At 40.1% G+C, this 25,948-nt stretch overlaps 2 protein-coding genes across 4 annotated transcripts; both read left to right on the top strand.

The window, feature by feature from the left end:
- Positions 1–1,797: 1,797 nt before the first annotated feature.
- On the top strand, positions 1,798–10,932 carry dcaf12 (DDB1 and CUL4 associated factor 12). Its single transcript, XM_060891132.1, has 9 exons — positions 1,798–2,045; positions 5,542–5,832; positions 5,980–6,255; positions 6,390–6,450; positions 7,478–7,671; positions 7,789–7,854; positions 7,953–8,115; positions 8,207–8,385; positions 9,413–10,932. The coding sequence occupies exons 1-9, from the start codon at positions 1,989–1,991 to the stop codon at positions 9,569–9,571; spliced, it is 1,446 nt and encodes a 481-aa protein (XP_060747115.1). The 5' UTR covers positions 1,798–1,988; the 3' UTR covers positions 9,572–10,932.
- A 504-nt stretch (positions 10,933–11,436) lies between these two features.
- ubap2a (ubiquitin associated protein 2a) lies at positions 11,437–25,922 on the top strand. Of its 3 annotated transcripts, none has more exons than XM_060890420.1 (27): positions 11,437–11,569; positions 15,572–15,709; positions 15,978–16,055; positions 16,149–16,259; positions 18,084–18,249; positions 18,601–18,678; positions 18,761–18,824; positions 18,942–19,039; positions 19,144–19,202; positions 19,304–19,374; positions 19,495–19,669; positions 19,961–20,210; positions 20,346–20,629; positions 20,924–21,120; positions 21,547–21,826; positions 21,971–22,010; positions 22,099–22,270; positions 22,373–22,433; positions 22,621–22,819; positions 22,917–23,008; positions 23,168–23,218; positions 23,503–23,584; positions 23,702–24,064; positions 24,160–24,264; positions 24,346–24,413; positions 24,526–24,717; positions 25,156–25,922. In XM_060890420.1, exons 2-27 carry the CDS (start codon positions 15,614–15,616, stop codon positions 25,249–25,251), a joined length of 3,528 nt encoding a protein of 1,175 aa, XP_060746403.1. In that variant the 5' UTR covers positions 11,437–11,569; positions 15,572–15,613; the 3' UTR covers positions 25,252–25,922. The 3 variants fall into 3 exon arrangements, with proteins under 3 accessions (XP_060746403.1, XP_060746405.1, XP_060746404.1); XM_060890422.1 differs by having other exon boundaries at positions 21,550–21,826; XM_060890421.1 differs by having other exon boundaries at positions 21,550–21,826; positions 22,376–22,433.
- The last annotated feature ends 26 nt before the right edge of the window (positions 25,923–25,948 follow it).

The following is a 25,948-nucleotide window of genomic DNA, read 5'->3' on the forward strand; positions in this document are numbered from 1 at the left end:
AAGAACAGCTTTTATTTTTTTATTCATTTATAGTTTCATTTAATAGAACCTGGCTATCTCCAGTTGATATAAAGTCTTTATCTGAAAGACTTTCTGAATGTTTCAAATTCTAATTTAATTTGTCACATACACAAACATACATGGTATGACGTGAAATGTGTTTTATGACTGTTCCTTTTAGTGAGAAGAAATACAATAGAAACTGAAATGTAAAATATAGGTGCAATGAAAATGATAAATAAAGAGAGAAAACAAAAAACATGAATCTGGAGAAAAAGGATAAATACAAGAAGTAAGAATAAAAACATCTGTACAGTATACAATGAATGGGATGGACAGTCATGAAAGTAAGTGTGTTAAATATAATTTAGATAAGTTGTATATATGATGTGCAAAGTATGTAAATTGACAGTGTGACAAGAGTCGAAAAGATTTCCAATGTGACGTGCAGTGTGCAAAAGGGTCCTGGTGTGCTAAAGTGACTTGTGCAAGTTATGGTGTGCAAAATGGTCCGTCTGAGGTAGTAGTGTCATGTGTGAGTCCATAGAAACCTGGTTCTAGGTTTTATGTTGGTTGAGGGCTTGGATGGCCTGTGGGAAGAAGTTCCTCCTCATTCAGGATCCTTCATGATCTTCCTGGCTTTGGTCCAGCACCACTTGCTGTAGATCGACTCCAGGTCAGGGAGCTCAGTGCAGATGGTGCTCTGTAGAGCACTATAGAGCTCTAGAACTCTCTGGAGAACTCGTCTGTCCTGCTTTGTGCTGTTCCCAAACCACGCTGTGATGCTTTCTGTCAGGATGCTCTCAATGATGCAAGTGTAGAAAGTTCTTAGCACATTAGGGGGCAGTTTAAAATCCCTTAAGCATCTGAGGTGGAAGAGACGCTGGTGAGCCTTCTTTACCAGAGTGTTAATGTGACCGGACCATGGACCATCCTGTGAGATGTGAACACCAAGGTACCAGAAACTGTTCACTGTTTCCACTGGGGTCCCGTATTTCCTCTCCTGCTTTTTACTGAAGTCCACTACGAGCTCCTTCATTTTGCTGGTATTGAGAAAGAGATTGTTTGTCTGGCACCATGTAACCAGGCTCCTGTAGGCAGGCCGTCTAGTCGTTGTAGATGACGCCCACCACAACGGTGTCATCAGCAAACTTGATGATGTTGGTGGAGCTGGTAGTGGCCGCACAGTCATGACTGTTCAGTGAGTACAGCAGGGTGCTTAGTACACAACCTTGGGGGGCTCCAGTGCTGAGGATGAGGGGGGCGTGAGACATGTTTTCCCATATGAACTGCTTGTGGCCTATCTGACAGGAAGTTGGATATCCAGTGACACAGAGGCGGGCTAAGTCCCAGTCCTTATTAAAGTGGATAATGAGAGTGTATATGTGTGTGTGTGTGTGTATGCATACACTATATGGCCAAATGTTTGTTGTCACTTGACAGACACAGGTGGTGGAACACGTCTATCACATTGGAAGTACACTGGTACCACTTCTACTCCTTGTATGTTATTTTTCCCACTAGTATTTAAAGACATGACCCACTTGAACCTCAGCGGTTAGTTAAAACTGTCCAATCAGTGCAGGCGTTTATGACAGTCCAAGCTGTTAGCCAATAGGGGAGATATTTCGGAATACGGGTGGGAAACACTTGAGTTTTTTTTTTTTTCTCGTTATTTTTTATTTATTTATTTAATATACCTGACATTCGAACTTGGGTACAGCGTCGGTGGTGATTTATTTATTTACTATTAATTAAAAAAACAACAACAACGCCAAGATATGATGACGTCAACGCGAGGGGCGGAGCGAGTAACGAAGCACAAACATTCAGCCATAGCAACTCCGCTAGTTGACAAGGCCTTAGAGGACATTAATATCCTCATCACTTAAATAAAAACCCCCGCCGCCAGCGCCGTTATATGCCCCACTTCCCAGCGTCGCCAGTACTACCCTCCATGTGGGTGAGGGACCTTTGTGTGTCAGATTATGGCGAGAAAAACAGTTAGCAGGAAAAGGAAGGCAGGGGAGCTCAAGGAACAACAGGTAGGTCTCTGCTAAACCGGGCTACTGGCTGCAATTAGCATCAGCGCTGTTTTTAGCTGCTTATTATGAACTATATCCTAGGTGTCAGCTCTCTAAAGACGTTTTTCTAGCAAAACAAAACAAAAAAACACCTCAAATATTGTCCAATTTATCCAAACCGTAATAATAACGAGATTCCTTGGACAGCTGCTAACAGTGACCGGCTAGCTGCCTGGCTAGCTAGCTAGCTAGCGGTGTAGTACTATTCGAGTATTTCGAAACGATTCATTCAATAGCTCGTGAACAAGTTAAGTATTAAAAGCGTTTAAACGTAACCGACACGTGAGTCGACACCTCGAGTAAACCGAAGACTTCACGTTTAACCGAAGGGTTATGTAACTTAGGATAACACAACTGACCCCGATTATCTAGGTTAACGTGTTAGCATACCTGAGAGGCTAGTTAATAAATAATAAAGTGGCCGAGTTATCTTTATCTTTAGATATCTAGCTACCTCAAAATAAATAAATAAATGTTTACAAATGTGAGTAATGTCAAGGATGAACTTTCACAGGTGATTTGTGGTGGCTAGAAAGTTAGCTGTGTTTGGTATTATTTCAGTTGCTTGTTTTTATTTGTAAACGATTTGTACGATTACTTTATATCACAGAACACGTCGTTTTTTTTGGCTTACGTGTGAAGTGAAGTGTCTCAAAGTGAAAGGATTGAAACGTTTAATATATTTGTGAGGCACTTAGTGATGGTCAGGTTTTTCTGTTCTTTCTTAAATACAAAAAAAAAAAACCTTTCCTCATTCAACGTTTCCAGTTATAAAAAACGAATAACTCTGTCTAGATTTAAATTTCTATATATTTAAAAAAAAAATAGATATACTTATACCAAAACATCTCTTTGTTGATATGGTGAATAAGGAGATACGTTTAAAGAAGGAGTCTCCAGTGTCAGTGCTTTGTAACAGTCAGTTGGTTTTCTTCAGGAGTGAAGAATTTGCGTGACGATACGACACCGTATTGCGTTTTCAAACTCGATTCTGAAAATAAAAACAGAATTTAAATGTAAGAAAATGATGACTCCTTTTTTTATTTTATTATTTAGACAATATACACTTTTTTTTTTTTTTTACAGTGCATTCTTGCATGTATTAAACTAAAAAAAGTCAAATTTACTATGAGGAGATTTTTTTTATATTCAAGCAAAATGTGCTACAGGTTGAAAATTATGAATTCAGCCAAAGATTTGATTGTATAAACAAGACACAAGAAATAAAAACATTATAAGGTCCTGTATGTCAAAGTCTGCATTTTTGTATGCATGATGTAAGGGACATTCTAAGGACCTTTGCATTAAATCCATAATTAAAAGAATCAAAGATATCACACACGTCCACAACACACACTGTAACTGTTTCGCATCCTGATGCCTCATCATTTCATGATTACACCTTGCATGTTACACCCCTGCGGTTAATTTTAAAAGAGAATATAGTGACAGAATATCTTTTTATAGCCGAAAAGCCTGGTTTATATCTTCTGGGTATAAGCACTGGGTATACGTGGCATGCAGAGATGTGCTAGCACGCAGTCCTCCCATGTGTATATCTGCGCTGCTGTACGTCTGCCGAACGCTGATTGCTTGATGGAGGAGGAGTGGTCAGTTTGAAGAAGCCTTGTGACATGTTTGTTTTTAATCCACAGAAAGTGTAAACAATAAAATAAGCAGTAACATTTTCCCGAACTATTTCTATTCCCTTTTCTGTAGACAAGCATTTACATAAAACTACCATTTGCATGCAGCATAGATGACGTAAACCATTGTGCACTCTTCCAGAAGCTTTTAAATGTCGAACCCTTTTTCTGCCATGAAAACGTGTTTGTGTGTTTGTTTCCGGTCATAAAAAAATAAGCAGCCATCGGACACAGCATCTCTGTACAGCATGAGAACATCTCCACCTATGTTGCATTCTGTTTTGTTTGTATTGTAAGGGCATCATCATAATCATCATCATCATCACAAGGTTACTTTTGAACCGCTGGCTGTTTGTGGCTTTTTTTAAATTTTATTATCATTTCCTAAAATTCAGTAAGACACGTCCTATCAGTAATCACCTGATAACCTCCTGAGATCTCATGGTTCTTTCACAAGTAGTGTTATGTGCCAGGAAAAAAAAAATGAACAACATATGACTTTATCACAGCCTGCTTGCTCTGGTGCTTCCTGTAATTGGAATCTGCAGAAAAGGGAAGAAAATAACTCTAAGCCTGAGCTCTTTGTTGCTTACTGTATGGATATTCCACATGGCAGCACATTATACCCAAATACCAGGATTAGTCTACATTCATTACATTCTTCTGCATATACATACTTTCTTCATAGTCATTTAGATTCTTACCTGGATGCTTGGATATAGGTCAGTGAGGTGGATATATGTATGTATGATGAGTGGTTTTGCTTTATTTAGTTTTGGAATATTAATACTGGGGCAATATTTGATCCCTCTGTTTTAGTGCTAAATGATTTCAGTTTAGCAGCTGTGCAGCTCCACACTGTTTGCAGTCGCAGAAAAATTAGCTGGATGGTATATTTTTTGTGCGATTCTGCAGAAATACACACAGCGGTATTTTATTTTTAATTTGGTCCTTTGACAAATTGTTTGTCTAAAGATCATGAGAGTGACATTTTCACTGATCTGCTGCTTCTCAGTTTTTGAGCAAATGGCAAACATTTTCTACCGATCACCTTAAATGTCCCACTTTTGTTTTAAATCCCTTTAAAGGTCCAGATTGTTGTTTTTGACCATTTTTAGTTAAGTTTATTATTATATTAATATTAAATGTTAGCTATGCTTTTGTCTAATGACCAAATACCACATGAGGGTTATTACTACAGAAATTTGGAACTGTGTGAGATCTTTAGTGACATCTAGCTACAATAAAATGCTTTAATGTGCTTTTTTTAATTTTAAATTCTTTAAATATCTTTTAAATAACTTCAAATATAAGTGCATCATTTGCTTAACCCTAAATGTTATTACGTAGCCGGTTTTGGGAAAACTGACAACCTGTCTGTTGTGTAGTATGTTGTGTGACTTTATGCTGTCCATTGAGTGTATATTTTTATACCGTTCAGGCTTTGTGTGTCATCTCCTTTTGTTTATTTGGCTTGCTGTCACCAAGTGAATTAAATCTCAACATTCTTAAATAATATAAAGTAACAAAAGTAATGAATTAACACTACTAGGTTTAGGTTTCCTCAAAATATTACTCTCTTATTTTAGGTAGTTGTTTACGTCTATGTTGATTCTGTAAACAGTTGTTAAAAAACGTTTACTTGCTTGCGCATGCAAGGCACTCAATTGCTTGCGCTGCCTTGTTAAAATGTTGTTAACATCTGTTTCTGTTACAAGATCATTCTGTTGTCCTTTATGTTTAATTTTTGTAAAAGATGTCAGTGGGTTAAATGTAATCTGACTGAAGCACATTATCTTTCCCTTTGACAGCTTGATTGGTGCCAGTCTGTGTATAAGCGTGTCCGCGTATCCTCATCGTCACGTCATGCCCAGCAGTGGTGGCAAGGCCGTCAGTCAATGGTGTCCGCTATCCGCGGACGGGAGTTTCGACCTCAGAATCAGCACGAGTGGAGGTTCCAGCGTAGCTTGCGTGGCTTTGCAGCAGGACGCATCCCAGGAATTCTCAGAGAACGTGAATTCTCCCTGGGCTGCCTCAACAAGGTGTTTGCATCTCAGTGGCTCAATCAGCGTCAAGTGGTGTGTGGGACCAAGTGCAATACGGTGAGATTTGAACATTTCCATTTGCAGCTTTTTGCTTATCAAGGAAATTGTTACAAAATGAATATCACTGTAATATTGAGGATGTTTATTTATTATGATACTCCTTTTTTTTTAACTATCATTTTTTTTTCTTTCCTTTTTTTTTAGCTCTTTGTGGTTGACGTGCTCACGGGCCAAATTACCCGGATCCCGATGCTAAAGGACAGAGAAGGACAGGGCGGAGGCTCCCTGGGCATGGGTGTGATAGGCAACCCGGTCTTTCAAAACCCAGGATTAGCTGGTGGACTGGATGCCCAGCAGGGCTGTGGTATCCATGCCATCGAGCTCAATCCGTCACGAAGTCTACTGGCCACCGGAGGAGATAACCCGAACAGCCTGGCTGTCTATCGACTGCCCACATTAGACCCAGTCTGCGTTGGCGATGTGAGTTTGACTTGAGTGTGCATCTTTACAGACAGATGCTACATGAAAAATTGTTAGATTTTAATGTTTATTTTTTTATGCATTTTATTTAACCTTAATTAGAAGGATGATTTCTAACTTATTTTTGGTTTCAGGATGGTCACAATGACTGGATCTTTTCCATTGCCTGGATCAGTGACACCATGGCTGTATCAGGTAACAGCATTAATGACTGTCTGCTTGGCAGATTTAAACCTTCATTCAACAAATCTGTGTACCTGGGAAAAGAAAAAAACAGCAGCTATTAGCTGACTGTTGTGTTTTTCAAGAAGAAAAAAGTGCTGTCTCTAGCACCATTTGTGCTGACACGAACTAAAAAGGTCACACAACATAAACGCTTATGGTTTGTATATGATAGCGGCTTGTCAGCTGTAACCCTATTTTTTTTCAACATTTAACTCCAATGTTAAAAAGGCAGCTAGCATTTATCAAGATGCTTTAGGGATGCAAAAGTATACAGTCATGAAAATATTGTGAAGATCTGTTTAAGTTGCACTGCAAATCCAAGTTAAAAAAAGCGCATACTCCTCACGATAATTCTCAACCTTTAAAGTCACGTGTAAACGTTTGAACAAGCCGAACACAGCTCACCGAGTGTTTCCTACAAAGCTCACTTGCATTCAGTGACACCCACAAAACTCCATTAAAGTGCAGAGGGACGGCTGATCGATGAAGGACGAAAGACAGGCGTTATTTTGAGATACTACTATGGCAAAAAACTTTTTATTAATATTTAATACTCATAATCAGTACATTGACAATAAATTCCATATATAATATTACAGTAGTCTCTGCTAATGAAATAATCTGAGGTTGATCAAGTTGAGAGTTTCATTATAGTCTTTACACACAATCAGGAGCGTCCAAGTTTTTCTGAATTTATTTTAAAGGTATTATAAAATATACAGCTATGAAACATGCAGTTTTGTCCTGCTTGACCTTTCAGTAATTAGAAAAATTAAAATGCTTGGACTTTACCTGTTATTACCGTGCATGTGAAAAAGGGAATCTTATTTCAGTTGAGGAAATTCAGAAGTTGTTTTTATTTTATTATTATTTTTTTTAAACCATGCCAAGAGGCCACAATACAATGTTTTTTGACATGTTGTGTCGCGTTCATTACTTCGTGTTTTATCAACCACGTATCAAATACTTTTTTTCTCTTTGACGTGTGTTGTGTTAGGTTCTCGGGACGGCTCCATGGGTCTGTGGGAGGTCTCCGAAGATGTGTTAAGTCTGACAGAGAAACAGCAGGATGCTGAAGGGGTCCCCAGCTACGCCCACATCTCCCATCGGGCCCTTAAAGACATCCCTAAAGAGTACACCCACCCATACAACTGTAAAGTGCGTGCCCTAGCCTTCAATAACAGCCATAAGGTCAGTCTCTGTCCTCATTGCTTCTACTTGATTTTCATATTTCATATCACATTTCACATTTCATATTTCATATCACATTTCATATATTTTAGATATACTTTACTTCTGTTCTATCAGGAGCTGGGTGCTGTTTCTTTAGACGGATATTTCCATTTATGGAAGGCAGAGGACAACCTGTGTAAGGTACAGTGTTTTTGCTTTTCATTTTGCTTTTCTCTTACTTTTCATTCCTGTAAATATTCTTAACCAGTTCTTCTTTTTATGCCGTTCTTTGTTTTCAGGAGCTCTCCACAAAGCTTCCCTACTGCAAGGAGAACGTGTGCCTGGCGTATGGACTGGACTGGTCTGTGTATGCGGTCGGCTCCCAGGCACACGTGTCCTTTCTCGATCCTCGGCAGTCTTCCCAAAACATAAAGTCTGTGAGCTCCAGAGAACGTGGCAGTGGTATGTTTTGCGCTCATGCTTATTCATTACAACACTCTCTCAGCACTTTTATGTCGTCACTAAATTACTTGTATATGTAATGTGTGGACAGGAATTCGCTCTGTCAGCTTCTACGAGCACATAGTGACAGTAGGCACAGGCCAAGGCTCCCTGCTCTTCTACGACATCAGGGCTCAGCGTTTCCTTGATGGTCCATCCAGTTCACCCGGCGGGTACCGGAAGACCCCTACAGACGGCATTCTCAAGCTCACCACGGGGAGAGGCTGGCTGGTACAGAGCTGTTTATTACATCAGAATCTTATATAGTATCTAATAATCTAATAATTTTCCCTGTCTGTCTCTCTCTCTTTTTCTGTCCCTGTTTCTTTCTGTCTGGCTCTCCATAAGACTCTTTTGTCTCTTTTGGTACTTTGTTTTTCTCTGTGCCAGCTTGTCTTTCGGTCCCACGTTAACATGCGTCCTGGTTGAAAGGATCACCAGTACACAGCCGAGACACACAGACCTTTGCACCAGACGTTATGAATGGATTTTATACATCGTTTACACTTGAGAAAGGCTGTCGCGCACATTTATTACGACAGCCTTCCTCAGCATTTATTTTCAGGCAGAAATGTCTTGCTAATAGTGTCGATGAGCCAAGATATGTAGATGAGATAATATGAAAAAGCAACTGCTCATGTTTCAGCTGTTATTGTGTCATCTTTATACATTAGCCTAGCAGCAGAAAGCTCTATTGTTGAGCTCATCTAATGCACCGATGTATTCAGTTAGTTGGTTCTCGGTTGCTAACCATGAAGCATTGAGATGCATTTGTGTTCACACTATAAACGTGGTGTGGTCATCTGACCAACCCACAATGTGGTTTGTGTGATTTTTAGATCAAATTGAATCTTCAAGACAAGTTTGATTGCATTCACACCTATACTTGGCACTGATCATTTTCAATACCGATCCCGCAAGGATGCATGTTAATGCCAGATGTGAACAGAGTCTCTGTCTCTCTTGTTCTCACTCTGGCTCTGACTGTTTTTTTTCCTCTTTCTGTCTTGTCACTTTTAACTCAAGCACATCAACTAGATGATCAAGACCAAATCTGTTACTCTTCTCTCTTACTCTTCCTCTTTGATACTGATCTAGACAGAGAAACCAGTAACTTGATAAATGTATTTCGAAAGTCTGAATGATGATCTGTGATTAAGGGGTCCTCAAAGTTCAAAAATCTGTAACTGACGCTAATTTGATTTGAGATATTCTTCAAGAATATGGGTCATAAGCAACATTGTCCTCTTTTTCCTAGAACCATGATGAAACATGGAGAAGCTATTTCTCAGACATCAGCTCCTTTCCGAATGCCGTCTACACGCATTGCTATGATGACTCTGGAACCAAGCTGTTTGTGGCCGGCGGACCTCTCTGCTCGGGCCTGCACGGAAACTACGCGGGGCTCTGGAGCTAGCTTTCTCCACTCTCTCGCTGTCCCTGTCAAACTTTTACTATACATACTGATCATCATTGCAGCACTCTGTCTGTCTTCATTCATCTGCCAATATCTGTTTCCACCGGACTCAGGAGCGTCAACATGCTTCTCTTGAGTTTTGTTTTGTTTTTTTTGTTTTTTTTGTATCATTTATGTGTTGTCTTTCTTGGCTCCTGATTTCTTTTCAGTGTGTGACTAAGCAGAGTTTTGCGCAGCAGTCAGTGAGGCCTGTGTTCAGACCTAGTCCTCGGTCAGAGACTCGTTTCAGAACTCTGTGTAAAGATAGTGTAAAGATATTAAACTATTTAACGGCCTCTCCAGGATCACGGATGCTCGCTTGGTTTGTACCGTTTTGTTCTGAAGCATTTTGTGTAATGTGTCTCGAAGATTGGAGGCTTGGAGAAAGTCTGTTATTTTGGTATGGGCTATTTGTTGAGCCCAGGATCTGCCACGCTCTTGCTTGAAGAGGACTGAAGTACATGGAAGAAGAGCAAATGAAAAAAGACAGTCTGGTAGCAGAACTTAATTTAGTTTTGTTGTGCCATATTACGCCATGATGATCACAGAGGGACTGATTATTGCAAACAGACAAAAGCGCAGAAATGATGTCTGAACGAAACACGGACATGATAACATATTTTTTGTTATTTCCTCTGATAGTGAGTAAGGTATGATTTTTAATTGGATTGTGTCTTTTGCTTTGTGAGTAAGACTAATGCACACATCACATTGGTAATGTTGTTTTGTTTTTCTTTCAGCAGCTATAATTTATTTCCTGCCCTTATTCGTCACTACCGCTCGTGCTGCTGATGTACAATCATTTTCGTTCGCAGTGTCGCTTCTGAGCTCCAGTCGGGGGGAAGAAGATTCAGCTCCTCTTCCTCTTCTTTTGAGCAAAGGCAGAGCAGTAGTCAGTAACATCGTTGCCTTTCCTGAGTCTTTCTGTGAAAGACTTTTGCGAGTCGACTTTTCTTTTTAAACATGAAACCTTTATGGATCATTGCAAAGAAAAAAAATTAGAACAAATAGAGCAGATTGTGGTTAAGACCCTATATTAAACGAGTAACCTTCACTTTTAAAATGTATTTTATATATAAATGTGTACACATATTTGGAAATCTTATAGAGAGAAAATACATTTTATGTAAATGTTTGAAAACGTGTGTGTGTGGACTAACCGTCATTATTTTGGTGGTGCCCTCTTTTTTTATACACACTACCTGAGTGTTTTTACAACTTGCTGAGTCTGAAAAAAAATATGTGAAACAAGGCAAACCAATTCAAGAACATGTTTAAAGAGAAAATAATGAATAAAAGTCTATTGATGTATTTTTCTTCCATGTTTGGTTTTGGATTGTGTCTTCTTTTATGTATGTAGAACTGATTTGGGTTTTTTAATCATTAGGGTGGAATAGAATAGCATAAGGTTATTAGAGGTCGCACCGTGAACGAGCACAGCGCAGTTCAGCAATGCTCGTGCACGCCACTGTGTACCGGTATGCAGCTAATGCACTTCAGTGTTTAATAAAAAAAACACCTATTTTTAGTCATTATTTTTATTTCTTCGTATAATTAGAGGAACGAGGCTACTTCATATACGTTGCTTCTACATTTACAGACTTAAAACAGCTGATATGCGTTTAAATACACCACTGATTTCTTTAGAAACTGCATCCATTTTAAACAAATAATTATTAGTATTATTTTTAAATACAGATTTAAATCCTTATGCTCTAACTAAGGAATCAGAGTGGTGTTTTTTTTATATATATAATGTATGTATATTGCACGAAAACTACAAAAACTGTGCACGTATAGCTTCTACTGTACTGCACGCGCGCGCGCACACAGTTTTTGTATTGTTTTCGTGCAATCTGTGCGCGCGCTCCCGCCGCTGTTGTTCTGCCGCGGCCGCGCGCCTGGTGTGTCACGTGACCGTGTCTGCTCGCTGCTTGGCTGAGGGAAGCGTGTTAGCAGGTAACTATATATATTTTTTATATATTTGTATCGAAAAATACAAAACAAATCTCGCGTACGTTTAAAAAGCAACTCGTACGCGTCTGCGTATAAGCAGGCGATGACGCGTTGATTGGGACGTCTCCTATTGTTCGGCGTGTAAAGGAATTAATAAAGGGAGATATTTGTGTGTGTGTGTTTTGTGTCGCTTCTGCGCCGTTAGCGTTAGCAGCGTTAGCATGTTCCCGGCAGAATGCTAGCATCGGCTCCGGCTGTTCGGTGTGTGTGGCCATTTTCTGAGTAATACCGCTGATGGGCCTGTTTCAGTCTCGTTCTGCATTTCGCTCCTCGCTTCATTAACGAGAACTTAACACAATTTCAACACCACAGTTTACGACCTAGCCAGCGCGCTCAACTCAACTTCGTTAGCTAGCTCGCTACCTAAAACCCATCAATTGAGTTGAACCGAAAATTAGTTAGCATTAGCGAGTTAGCCAGCACGGACACAAAGGACTCCTGAATTCCAGCTAGCTGTAGCTTTCTAGCTAGCTTTGCTAACATTGTTTACATTTCGCAATCGCACATGAAACATTATTTATTTATTTATACATCAGTATAAAAAATAAACAATAAAACAAATCATTACCAGTGTGTCAACTCTGTGAGTCGACTCTGGATTGAATTGGTAATAATGAGTTAGCCTGCTGAATCGGTTGTTAAAAATGTTAGATGGAATAACAAACAAATCCATCCTTTGTTTGAACCGAAAATTGCTTCTCATTTTGTTTGCCCGATTCATGTTACATCATACAATGTCTGCTATGATATAAATATTACTTATTGATTATTTGCAAAGTAATCTAAGGCTTTAATGTTTATATTTATAAAGAGCTCAGTAATAAATCTGTGTTGTCCCAGAGAGTCACCAAAGACTTGTTCCTCTAAGAGTGACAAGAAATCAGAGGCTGATTAAGATTTTTTTATTAAAAATGTTTTAAATTTTATCTAACTGGGTTTTTCCCCCCAGTAAAATCGTGATACCAAATGAACTTCCATTTAAACCAAGACTGTAAGGGTTCAGGTTATACAGTAAAGTACAGTATGAGAAACCTTAGTAATTTAGGTGAACCATGAAGAATAGCAATGGGGGAAATTTGCTTCTGATTTGTTCATGACATAAACTTTATTTTGGAAAAGCTAGTGTAATATGATCCAATACTATTCCAGGTTTTCACCTGGACCACTAATTTTCTTCTATTGTACACCTTTAATGATCTACTAATACAAGTTAGTTTATTCTAATCAGAGATGTATTTCCGTATCAAACTACTATTCAGTTCTTGATTATTATTTTTTGTCTGTAGGTGAATAATAATCGGTTTACTATAAGCAAAACCTTGCCAGGAGTTCCAGCCGTTATTCAAACCGCAGGTTTCTATTAATGTACTTGTTCTAATTCGGTCCCATTTCTGTAGTAACTGTTAATTCACACGGACTTGTAAGGCTAGTAATTAAGAAATAAAAAAATGTGTTCTTACTTGACCAAGAAAAACAGAATTGCTGATATTACATTTATTAGACATTTACAAAATAAGACATCAGTGGCACTGCTATGTAAAATCGGAAAATACATGGGAAAGTTTTCAGGACAGAGGAATTATTATTAGGTCTTAGTTCGTGAGAAAGAAAGGGACAGAGGATGGAGACGGAACAGCGGTTTATAGCTTTTTATCCACGTCTCGGAGACTAAATGTTTCTAAACGCAATTAAGTGGTTTAAAAGCACGGTCTAAATGGTTTTATTTCTTATTTATTATAACAAGTTGTATCCTGATGTGTATTAAGTGACTTGAGAGGGTTAAACGCTTCCCAGTGGAGTCAGTTACTGTAAGCCTCCATACAACAGGCTTTTCTAGAGAGTTGGGCTCACAGCAACTTTGGCTGCTGAAAGACATAGTTACATAGATAGAATCATTTGTTTGAACATTAAATGGGAGCTTGTTGTATGACTATAAATTGTAGAAATGTCACATTGTAGAAGGCCATAAATTAATGAGCTTAGTCACTAGTCACATTTTACATCTTTAAGCCTAATTCCTGATGCATTTTAGAAAAATAAAAACACCATTTATTAAAAATGAATAATAATATATCTATTAGAATGACCATAGACTGTGCTATATATGGAACATAAAATCAGAAATTTCCAAACAAGGTTCCCAGACAACCCCAAATGGACATTATAAATTTTCTTTGACCCCAAGCTTTGACCACTGTGTATATACTGACTGCTATATAACAGTCAAATTTGTTTATCATAAGTGAATAGAATAAATATTTCTTGCACTTATCAGTCTGTTGAGAAGTGTTGGGTTATACTTGCATGATTATTCACACGTGGAAGATTTAAAAGCGACCGCCACTTAACGGTCAGGCTACCAATTCGAACCGCCAAATGTTTACCAATTTGATGCAAACTAACAAGTTCGGTTTCTGTTCAGCTTTCTCTTCGGGCAGCTTGATTGCCGTCATGCTGTTATAAAGATTACAGACCTTTATTTAGGTTTGAAGTTAACAGGAGAGGTTTCTATAGTTCAATCATTATGATAGTGAAATAGGAAACCTGCAGTGTCAGTGGTACTCAGGAAGTGTCTATAATATTAGACTACTTAAGAGGCACAACTAGTTTGTTTAGTGGAGGTAGATGGACAGGGAAGTTTTTTTTGTTGAACTCTGTCTTAGATTTTTCCTCATATTCATTTGTAAAATGAAATGAGCTGAATCAAATGAAAGACGGGAATCCGATATGTGAAACAAGTGACTTTGCATGGGGTCGTGACCCCTAGTTTTTGGAACCCCTGCTTTAAATGAAATCTTGGGTGAGGTTAGTGCTTTGAAAAGCTTTATGTAGTATTAGGAAGGACACGTCCGTCTGTATAATGGTCACATCTCTTAATTTGGAATCTCTCACTTTCTAATCTTCTAAGCCTTCTTTGTAACAGATGTTCGTTCCCCTGTTATGTCTTTTCAGAATTCCAGGTACAATTATTACAACCATAATAGAACCATGATGCAAACTAACTCCAGTACATCCAGAGCCAGCTTTGATATTTGAGAAGAGAAGAACGGACAAACGTGTTTACAGACTTTCGTATCACACCGGTGTTGTATTTTTGATTTCAAATTGTCAGAAGGTCTTTAATTCATTAGATCTTTTTTTAGTGGTCCCACTGCATGATTTAAGAAAAAAAAATATAATCATTGATATGGTGAAACTTTCTTTAAGGAAATGTTTCTTTAATAGTTATGGAAGGAAGTGTCTTGTGTTACAGGTCCATAACATGACTTGTAACCATTAACATATAAAACATTCATTGCACTGTTCTCGAAAACGAATAAAATACTTTGGAACATGGTGTTATTGGTAAATAAACAACTCTGATATGGAATTGTTATCAGAACCAAGAGGCCATTGATTATTTTCCTATAACAACACTATAGAACGTTTTTTTTTTCTTTACATAATGAACCTGTCAGTGTTGCGAACAAATTAGTGCAATTTTTTCCTTTTAATAGAGTAGTCCCATGTCTGAAATGACAACCAAAACAAGAATGCATGTTATATTTGGATCAAATTTTTTTTTTTTTTTTAATTTCCCAAACAATTTCCCCTGCTCTTGGGTCTACAAGTTTTCTGTTTTGTTCTCTGTGCAGGGGGTGTGTGTTGAATTCTTAGCCATGATAATCACAAATACATTACAGATGTTATGGATAGAGATTCAATGGTTTAAAAAAAAAACAACAGTAGAGTATTGCTTGAACTCTCCTTCCAGATGTGCACATGCACTCAGGGAGTGGCTGTGTGGTATGTTATTATAGTGTGTGTGTGTGTGTGCGCGCTATGAAGACTTTTTTATCAAAACGGATATAGTTTGATTTCTCTTGGCCACGATCGGAGCTAACTGATTAGTAAGATTGTATAGAATGTATGTACACTTACTTATTTTTCTGCTTTATTTTCCAGATTTTTCTATTTTGTACATACATTCTTTTGTATATACTGTATATGATGACCTCGCTGGGCGGCGACCGAGCCCGGGGCACTCGGGAGAAAGTGCTGCCCACATCCACACAGACCACACAGCCACAGAAACAGCTTCAGGTACACACGAAGCACTCGGGTTGATGCGTAAATTCTCAGCGTGTAATTTTCCCTTTGCTTTTGAGTGTTATTGTAACGACATGTCTATCAAGCTAGGCTTATCATTTACATTAATACAAGTCTGATTTGGAATTAAATCCTGATGAAATGTTAACCCCAAAAAGTCAAGCTTTATGAGCAGTGGTGTCGATTTGTCAGATGTTTCCTAATTTTTTGATGTTTTTTTTATTCTTGTGTTTTTATTTGTTTAATTGAAAAACGTTTTCAGGCTACAGCCGAACAGATCCGACTTGCCCAAATGATTTATGATAAGAATGATGCAGATTTTGAGGATAAAGTCAACCAGGTGAGGCATGGGTTCATGTTTAACCCGTCATTTGTCATCTTAATATCAGAACTACCAATGTATGCTTAAGTAAGTGTGTGTGTGTGTTTGTAGCTCATGGAGGTGACGGGGAAGAACCAGGATGAGTGCATGGTTGCTCTTCATGACTGTAATGAAGATGTCAACAGAGCCATCAACTTCCTGTTGGAGGGGACCTCTGACACGGTAAAAACACAAACACACTTTTTTTATTGGGTTAGTTTAGAAGATTAAGCTGTAGTGTATGACCAAATGTATGTCATTGTATGCTGTAGCATCACAGTAACTGAGGAGCTAAACACGTTGCAGCGTTACAATACAACTGCACAAATGGAGCTCCATGAACACTTGGATTATCGATGTTGGTGTGGAAGATCTTGAGTGTCCTGCGCATAGCCCTTATTACAATCCCTCTGAACACATTTAAAATGAACACCACCACAAACTATACCCCAGGTCTCCTCACCCGACATCAGTGCCTGACTTCAGTAATGCTCTTTGGCTGAATGAGCACAAATCCCCACAAAATCTAGTTCTTCCCAAAAGAGAAGTGGCAGTAATTATATCAACAGAGAGGGGATTAAATCTGGAATAGGATGTTCAAAAAGCATGACTGTTATGGTCAGGTGTCTACAAACATTTTGTCATATAATGTGTATAGATATTTAAAAATATAGTCTTTGTATTTGTAAATAGATATACCCCGGTCATTCCGGGGTCAGAAGTACAGTAGCATAGTTCTTTTTGGGGCTTTTTACAGCTGGTCACTTTATGCGTTTTCTGTGATCAGATAGCTATCCAATCGTAAAAAGATCAGGTCTAAATGCCCTAAATGTGGTTGTTCAAGCCACATATGTCAGCGCTATACTCCTCCCAAACGGAAGTACGTCACTCACAGGTGATCTTTCACCCAGGTGTCTCGTTGGGTCTTAAAATGCGCTGCTGCCGCCAGCGAAAATGCAGCAAACAGTAAATGCTGTTTTTTGTAGCATAACCGTCGTAACGAGTTTTTTCGTCTTCTTTTTGATTGCATTCTGAAAACCGCATACACCAAAGCGTGTTCCATCTCAGTTACCCCGGAAATGACATATATTTGCATTTTGGGAGGGAGTAGAAAGATCGGATCGATATCCGATTCACCGAGACGCGCTTATGTGGCCTAATCTAAATGGAACAGTTTTAACAAATCAGAGAAAACACATGAAGTGACCAGGTGTAAAAAGGTCCTTTGTTTTGATGTTTCTGAGACTAACACCGAGTGCGTTGCAATGGGAGCTGGTTTACACGAGGGCGCGTTTACACATTAGCTTATTTGAGTCGAGCAGTGGTGTGTTATCCTCACCTCACAGTAAGTGAAACCACAGCAATCGCACATAAAACCTAAACATGCAGTTTGTGAGAGTCTGAGTTCGGTGAGCTTTAGCGCAGTCGGATTGCAGATACGTGTCGACTCTGCTCTGAACTGCAGGAAGTGAACCAAACATGGCCTGTATTTTCACATGTACACAAACTGAGCTGAAGGACACGTGGAACACATCACTGCGTAAATGTGAAGTATGCTGGATATTTAGACCAACAAATAATATGTTTTAAATGAGATATTAATGTAACATGATTTTTTTTCCCCAAATCATTTGAGCTGACTCCATGTTTTGTTCTTTAGTGAATCTTGTGATGTCAGTGCACACTTCGGAAAGGTTTATTATATTTTTGGTTTGTTGATTTATATGTGAATGAATGTGAGATTACTAAGTTATGTGTAATATTAAAAGTGCTAATTTCACTCTGATTTGGCCTCATGGGTGTGAACTGGCTAATTGATTTTCATAACTAGTTGGATATTTTTTCTGTTTTATCACAGACTTGTAACGATTTCTTTGTAGTATGAAATAGAATTTAACATTTTGTAATACTTTGCCATATAGTAGTGTACGTATGTTATTTAATCATCATTCATTATATTGATGTCTTCATCTGAATCTTATAAAGGTTGTCTTTGCACTTTTCTAGACAACTTGGGAGACGGTGGGCAAAAAGAAAAGCCTGGGAAAGGACGGGATCTCCTCAGAGAGCAAGGAGAACAAGGAGAATCGTGAGAAGAAAGGTGAGAAAGAGAGCAGCAAGGCTCGTGGTGCAGCAAACCGGAGAGGAAAGGGGGCCAGTCGTAATCGGCCAGGTAAGAGAAGCTGAGCCTTCTTAGAGATTTTATAGATGTTGCTGTTGTTGTATGAACTCTCAAGCTATTGAGAGTCTCTATTGTAGTGACAGAAATGTTGGCCATACAGACGGTTTGTTTTGTAGCGTGCACAAACACAATAAACGATACAAATTGCTATTGTGAGTTCTTTAGTGTTGTCAAAATGCCAAATACAGATTCTTTTTTTTTTCTTTTTTGTTTTTTTATCTGTATTATTTGAATTTTAAGCAAAAAAAATTTTTTTTTTGCATGTGTGAAAATCAAAACGTATGATTTGACAACTTTACTGCATGTTTTCTGTTTCTCTGTGTGTAAATTTATGGTTGTCAGCGAGGGTTGAGGAGAATGGAGTGGATCCTGCACCAGTGGAGAAAGGATCTGACCGTGGCCGCAGGGGGAAAGGACGAGGTACACAAATGTCCCAAAAAGCTGGACACGCACATTTTTTGCTGTCTGACTGTTTGTTGAAGTTGCGCGTGTGTGTATGCAGGGTCCGGAGGCAGAGGGAGAGGCCGAGCCCCAGGGGCCAGCAGGTTTACAGCGCAGGGAATGGGGTCAGTATGATAATTTGTGCACACTGGACTCAACTGGCCATTCACAGCTTTGCAATGGTTTACGCTCCATTTAAGATTTTCCTTTTCTCACTCATTTTTTTCATGTTCAATCCACAGGACCTTTAACCCAGCGGACTACACTATGGACAGTGGCACGACCAACTCGCACGCCGACGTTTGGGAATCGGGGACCAATGATGCCACAGATGGTACAGGTAAGAGAGAAAAACACATAAACATCTCACTTTTGTGGCAGAATCTAGCTAATTGTTTGCCAAAGATTTCCCTCATGTCTGCTTTCTTCGTCATGGTTCTCCAGTGGCATGGCGCAACACTCTGGAAGACTGGGCAGCTGAAGACTGGACCGAGGATGTGAGTGTAGGTCAAGCCATCTTTTAACATCGCTCTTTATTTTTATATACCAAGAGGTTTTAAGAGATTTACAACCAGTGGCTCATGATTAGGTTTTGTTCTTTCAGCTCTCAGAGACCAAAGTGTTCACCTCTTCATGTGCACCTCCAGCTGAGAACCATATCACACCCGGCCAAAGGTGACAAATATACGTGACCTTTGTTATAACCAGCGCTTGCTGCTCTTGCTGTTGTAATTAGATTGCTCCTGTAATGATGCTGGCAGCTGATCAGTTGTGTTTCTGTGGTGTTTTGTGCAGTCTGGACCTGGCGTCTCTGCTGCAGAAGCCAGCTGGCAGAGAGGACTTGGAGAATCTGAAGCCAGCCGCGTCTCAAGGGCTTGGCCAAAGCCTCGTTTTCACCAACTCCCACCACCAGCCCACACGCAACGGAGGCACCACCACCGGCACTACCAGCTACGCACATGCCACCCTGGTGAGGCACTGGAAGCAAGAAACTGGGTGTTTCGGATACACCAGAGCAATTTCGGAAACACCAGAGCAATTTCAGAGACAGCAACATGAATGTGTTTGACTTATTTTTCTTGAATGCGACTTTAGACATTATTTGTAAGTTAATTAAATTGTAGTCCATGATAATCATATGTAGAGTACAATAAAACTGAACCGATCTTGGATCATATGGCACATAAGTGTAATTAGTTGTATTGCTGCTTTGAAAGTCTGCTAGGATTTCTTTTGCATTAAATCTTGTTTATGTTTACAGTCCCCAGTTTTAGGTTCTGGATTTGGGGATCTGGGTGGCCCAAAGCTGGGACAGACTGCTGGACAACAGATACTGGAGCAGCTTAAGGGACCAGGTCTTGGGCAGCTTACCTCCCAGCCTCCTAGCTCGGGGGACAACTGTACCCCTGTAGTGGGACTGGGGAGCACAGGGATGTCTGTTCCCTCTTCATCCTGGGATATCAAACCTCCTGGAACACAGAGCTCTGCCTCACTGCCCTCCCAATTCAGTCGTAAGTTTTATTCTTGTTATTATTTTCAAACCAGTAGTACTGCAGACTGTTATTCATATAATATTCTCTGTTTATGTTCAGTTTTCAACTAGTAAATAAATTAGGGCTTTATTTTCTGTGCTGTGTGCCTTCCAGGGGAGTTTAAGATGCAACCAGAGCCTTCATTGGTGCTAAGCCAGCTGAGCCAGCGGCAGCAGAGCTCCCTAAGCAACACGGGATCTCTTCCACTGGCGAGGCAGCCCAGTCCTTCAACTCAGAATGGCCCGTCGGCCATCCAGGCTCCACTGGAGGCCTTCTCCAAAGCACCAGAGCCTTCTCAAACCCACGTGGCCCCTCCACAGCCTGCAGACTCACAGGTCAGCAGCACGCAGCACCGGCAGATTAAGACACAGAAACGAAGGGTAGCTCCCACATCCAAGGTGAGTATGTTTTGTGTTCCGTGCTTTTGTCAATAGGATTTTTTTTAAAATTTGTGCAGTAATGCGATAAGTATTTTACAAGTGTTTTGTATATTTCTCAGAGAACTGTGTATATCAGCATTTTGTACCCCCCTCTCTGGAGCATACCGTCTATAGTCGTCTTGTGGATTCAATTCATAGATTTATGAAGAACTTAATAATTATAATAGAAAATAATAACTGAACTGTTGTCAGTGAGACAGTTTGTAACAGTAATCATATAGTTGTGATGTAAAACATTGTCTGTGTATATAGATTCCGTCCACTGCGGTGGAGATGCCCGGCTCGGCAGAACTTTCTGTGCTCAATGTGCAATTCGGCGCTCTGGATTTTGGCTCAGAATCGGCATTACCAGACTTTGGCCAGCCTGAGAACTGTAACAGTGAAGCTACACGAGAAGCGGCCGTACCCGTTCCTCAGACTCAAAGCAGCTTATACTCCAAACCTATCAGGTCAGATATTAGATGAGAATTTTTTTTTAATCTTCCTGTATTTTTTTTTCCTTCATTTTTTTTTATTTACTTGCAGACTCCTTAATGTTTGAAGCATAGATTTATTTTATTAGCATAACCCAATTATTTGGTGAACACGATCCAGATGTTTACATTTTAGGCACGTTAACAGAATGTGGTGCATTATACCGATTTACTGGAGTCATAAAATCTCCATTAACAGAAGCCAACTGTGTTATGAATGACAAATGTCAGTGTTACTATGGGCGTGTTATTAAACTCTCTGAGTATACTTCATGGACACCTAGAGATCCATAAACATCAGACCGGGTCTTCTGCATAGCTTAGTCTTTAAGCCTCTTAAATTGAATATAGCGTACTGAATGATCCTGTATATACACTGACAGTATTGCATGTTTATCCCAGCAGTGAATCTCTGGCCAGTCCTGTCCCATTGCTGCTGCCTCTGGCCTCCTCTGACAGCATCTACCCACCTCCCTCTGTGCCTCTACCCAGTCTTGCTCCCTCCCTTATCACCCCCAGTGCTGCCTCATTGTCCACCTCTACCTCCTCATCTGCCTCCTCCTCGTCCTCCTCTTCATCTTCTTCGGTGGCGTCCTCAGCTGGGAACAGCTTTGACTGTGGAGTGGCTCCTCACTCACGACTGACCTTCTCCCAGAGCAAGGAGTCCTCTGGACCTGTAACGGTAAGAGTGTCTCCTTCCCATTTGCTGTGGAGTAGATAATACATGCATTTCAAATATGTGCATTTCGTTTATTACTGTTTTTTTTTTTGCTTTTGAATTCTTCATGATAAATGTTGAGAGTGTTTTTGGCTTCTCCTTGAACAGAATGGTTTTAATAGCGTAAGGACCTCTGCTGCTCTAGACTGTAAGTGGATTTTCTTTTTATTTTGCGTTGGATGTGATTTTTCTGCGTCGGCGCTCCATAAACATGTCTGCTTTTCTTCTGCTTATAGCCACATCGAGTTCCTCCACTCCAAAGCCAGATTCTCCTTCTTTAGGCAGTAGCACCAGTGTTGCACCTTCTGCTCCATTGTCTCTGTTGCCCCCTTCAGTTACGCCCCACAGCTCGACTCTATCCAGTCTGGCAACTGAATTGCCCTCTTCAACCCTCTCATCTCTCAGCAGGTAAACAGGATATCTCTCTTACTTCATTTCTGGGATGTCATGTCAAGATGGAAGCAAAGAGTGACATGTTGATTCTCTTTGTTCCCATCTGTTTTTCCCTAGTAGCCACGTGAACAGTGTCCATTCCTCGGTATCAGTCCTCGGCACCAGCTCTTCACTAACGGTGAGTGTGATCTCACACACACACACAGCATATTGTCAAAACAGTACAAAATACTGGAATGCTATTTTTGTACTATCAACAGTTTAGTGATCGTTAACTCCATTCCAATCCATGTTTTTATTCTTACCTATATACATATATAATAAAGTTAAGACGTTAATATCCCCATGTATCTTTTTATCCGCAGTACACTAATGTGGACAACGTGAATTCTCTGGCTGCATCGTCAGTGGTGTTTTCCTCCGCATCTGTCTCGGCTCTTTCCAGTAACAGCGTGAGCAGTGCAGGAAGCAACAGCTTGCACTCAGCAACTCTTGGGCTCAGTGGGAACGGAACCACTGCACCATCAGCCATCAGAACCACACCCTTGCTTTCTTCTTCTACTGGTCAGCTTTCACATGCATTAGTACAGCGTAGTTGAAAGATTTTGTTGAGATTAATTTTTTTCCATTTGCTAATGTGGTTTTCTGTGTTGCATTACAGGAAAAGCCCCCCCTAACTTGTCTCAGGGGGTTCCTCCGCTGCTACCCAACCAGTATATTATGGGGCCTGGAGGCCTGCTGCCTGCATACCCGGTAACCGTTATAGGCATTTTATTTTCCAAAAACATCAGCTTTTACTTTTCATGGACACATTAAATGGTCTGTGTGTCATATGATCATTAGATCATTGTTTATCATTATATTCTACAACATGTAGAAAAGTATGTGTGAAGGAATCTTTGTGTCCTACAGCAAATCTATGGCTATGAAGACCTCCACATGCTGCAGTCCAGGCTACCAATGGTGAGTCCATATCCATCTTGTTCAGCTTTTTTTGTGAGTGTAAAACCTGGTTATTTATGAGTAGTAGCTTTCCTTAGTAGTGCAGCAGATCTCTGCTTCACAAAATGGCCACAGTCCTCCAAACTGTTACTATTCCCACCTCTAAGCAACCTGTGACCTACTTGTTTGTGTATGTTTACCAGAATGGATCATTTGTATTTGAAAGCCCTGCAATGTAAGGATTTTTTTTTTCCTTTCGTGTCTGGTTTAATTTCCCCACTATACTTGTGCTCCACACCATGCAGGATTACTATGGAATCACATTCCCAGGACCCACTGCAACCCTGTCTAGCAGAGATGGGAGCCTAGCCAATAATCCTTACTCAGGTAGACTGGTGTCGGTTCCATTTCTGTTTGTTTTTATGTTATTTTTGGCTATACAGATGTTGCATTGGTTTATAAAATGTTACACAAGCTTACATAAGCTCACGCTTTCCCATAAAGGTGAAGTGACTAAGTTTGGCAGGGGCGACTCCACCTCACCCGCTCCACCAACTACCCTGTCAGCAGCTCATGCTCCACAGGCAGCTCAGCCCCCACAGGCACAGAGCCAAGGTCAGAGCCAGCCTCAGCCGCAGGCCCACCACAGCACCCAGCAGGCCTTCCTCAACCCAGCTCTGCCCCCTGGTTACAGCTACACAGGCTTGCCCTATTACCCAGGTGTGCCTGGCATGCCCAGCGCCTTTCAGTATGGCCCCACCATGTTTGTACCTCCTGCTTCTGCTAAGCAGCACAGCATGGGACTGAGCAACCCCTCCACACCATTCCAGCAGCCCAGTGGTTACAGCCAGCACACCTTTAGCTCAGGTGAGCCATAGACTTCAAAATTGCTAATATTTGATGTGCATTGAAATACACCTTTTTTTTTACGTGTCTTTTGCATTTAATTAATTCATGTTCAGGGTATGATGACCTGACACAAGGCCCAGGGGGAGCAGAATACAGTAAAGGGTACAGCAGCAGCTCTCAGACACAGGCCAAATCTGCTGCTTCTGGCCCAGGCAAAGGTGCTAAAAGTCACACGTGTGTTTTTTAGAGTTTTACTTCTCCATGATAAAATAGTAACATTTTACGTTGTAAATCCACAGGTGTCTCAGTGACATCCAGTAACTCTGGCGTGCCTGACATCAGCGGAACTGTTTACAACAAGACTCAGGTAATGACCACACATCGCATATCATATGTGGGCTTTGATATTCTTAATGAGTTTGAATGGTGTGTGTTTATCAGGCAGAATTTATGTTCATTTTTACTTCCCCTGCTTGCAGTCCTTTGATAAACAGGGTTTCCATGCTGGCACACCACCCCCCTTCAACCTGCCCTCAGCTTTAGGGGGTACAGGACCTCTGAACCCCGGTGGGGCCCCTGGATACGCGCCAGCTCCTTTTCTGCATATTCTGCCTGCTCACCAGCAGCCTCATTCCCAGCTGCTGCACCACCATCTCACCCAGGACGGACAGGTAGGTTACAAACACACAGCTGAAGACACAGTTTAAACTGCCCAACTGGGGTAATTATCGGATTATTAGTTTACACACTGACACACATTAAAGCAATACTGGTAGTCAAGCAGCTTTGTGGGCAAACTAAAGTTAAAAGACTAAAATAGACTGTGAGAGAAAAATGTTTATAAAATAAAATCCTAGACAGATTTTAGATCTCACAAGGATTAATTTGCAATGACTGATCATTTCTCACGGAATCTTTCAATATTTGGGAAATTCCTCTTGTATATTAGTCACTCAGATGGACACTAACAACTAGAACATGAACATTAATTTACTGTGTAAGCCTCAGCTTATGATTAATGGAAAGTAAAAGACAAATCATATAGTGTGGAGAATGTTCAGATGAGAGATAATTAAGTGCTGTGTGTGTGTGTGCGCGCGTGTGTGTAGGGTGGGCCAAATCAGAGGAACCAGAGCAGCAGCATGCAGCAGAAGACCCAGGTCAACAAATCCAGCTATGGCAGCTCTCCCTACTGGGGCAATTAAATAGTGCAAGAGCCCTTTGACCATCTCATGCACACCAAGTTACTGGCCCATTCTGATCATTGCAGAGTTAGCCTCTGTACAGTGGCAAGTTAAACACACACACACACACTACCATCTCCCATCCCCTAGTTCTCATCCACCCCTTTTAAAAGTTTTGGCTGTTGTATGTAAAATATATTTATGTATGTATTTATACAGTATATATGTATTGGTAGAATATGAAATGTGGTTTATGGCATTTTTTTTGCTTTGAAGGACCGTTTCTGTTCATTTCAAAAGAGGATTATGATACGAGGATGAGAACTAAGTACTAAACGGAAGGTGCATATTACTTGAACACGACCCAACTTCATGACAATGTGGGAGATTCTTTTTTTTTGTATACATACATGAACTTAACAATGGTGTACATTATAGCTAAGCATCATTTGATGGTGAAGCCTTTTTTTAAACTTTTTGTATTGTACCCATGCACATCATTGACCTGTGAATTTTTATTTTAATCTGGGGGCTTTTAAGTTCAGTGCTTAACTGTTTTTTTTTACGTCCCCTTCAATTGTGAACCTTTCCTTTATCCCATTATTTGGCTTAAACATGGTTTTGAATCTAAGCATCATTTTAACATTGATTTTACCCTTGTCGTCAAAATAAAAATATCTGACCAGGTCTTATTTTTTGTGTCTTGTGAATTACTGAG

Source organism: Tachysurus vachellii, chromosome 17 (genome assembly GCF_030014155.1).
Source record: "Tachysurus vachellii isolate PV-2020 chromosome 17, HZAU_Pvac_v1, whole genome shotgun sequence".
Taxonomy (NCBI): domain Eukaryota; kingdom Metazoa; phylum Chordata; class Actinopteri; order Siluriformes; family Bagridae; genus Tachysurus; species Tachysurus vachellii.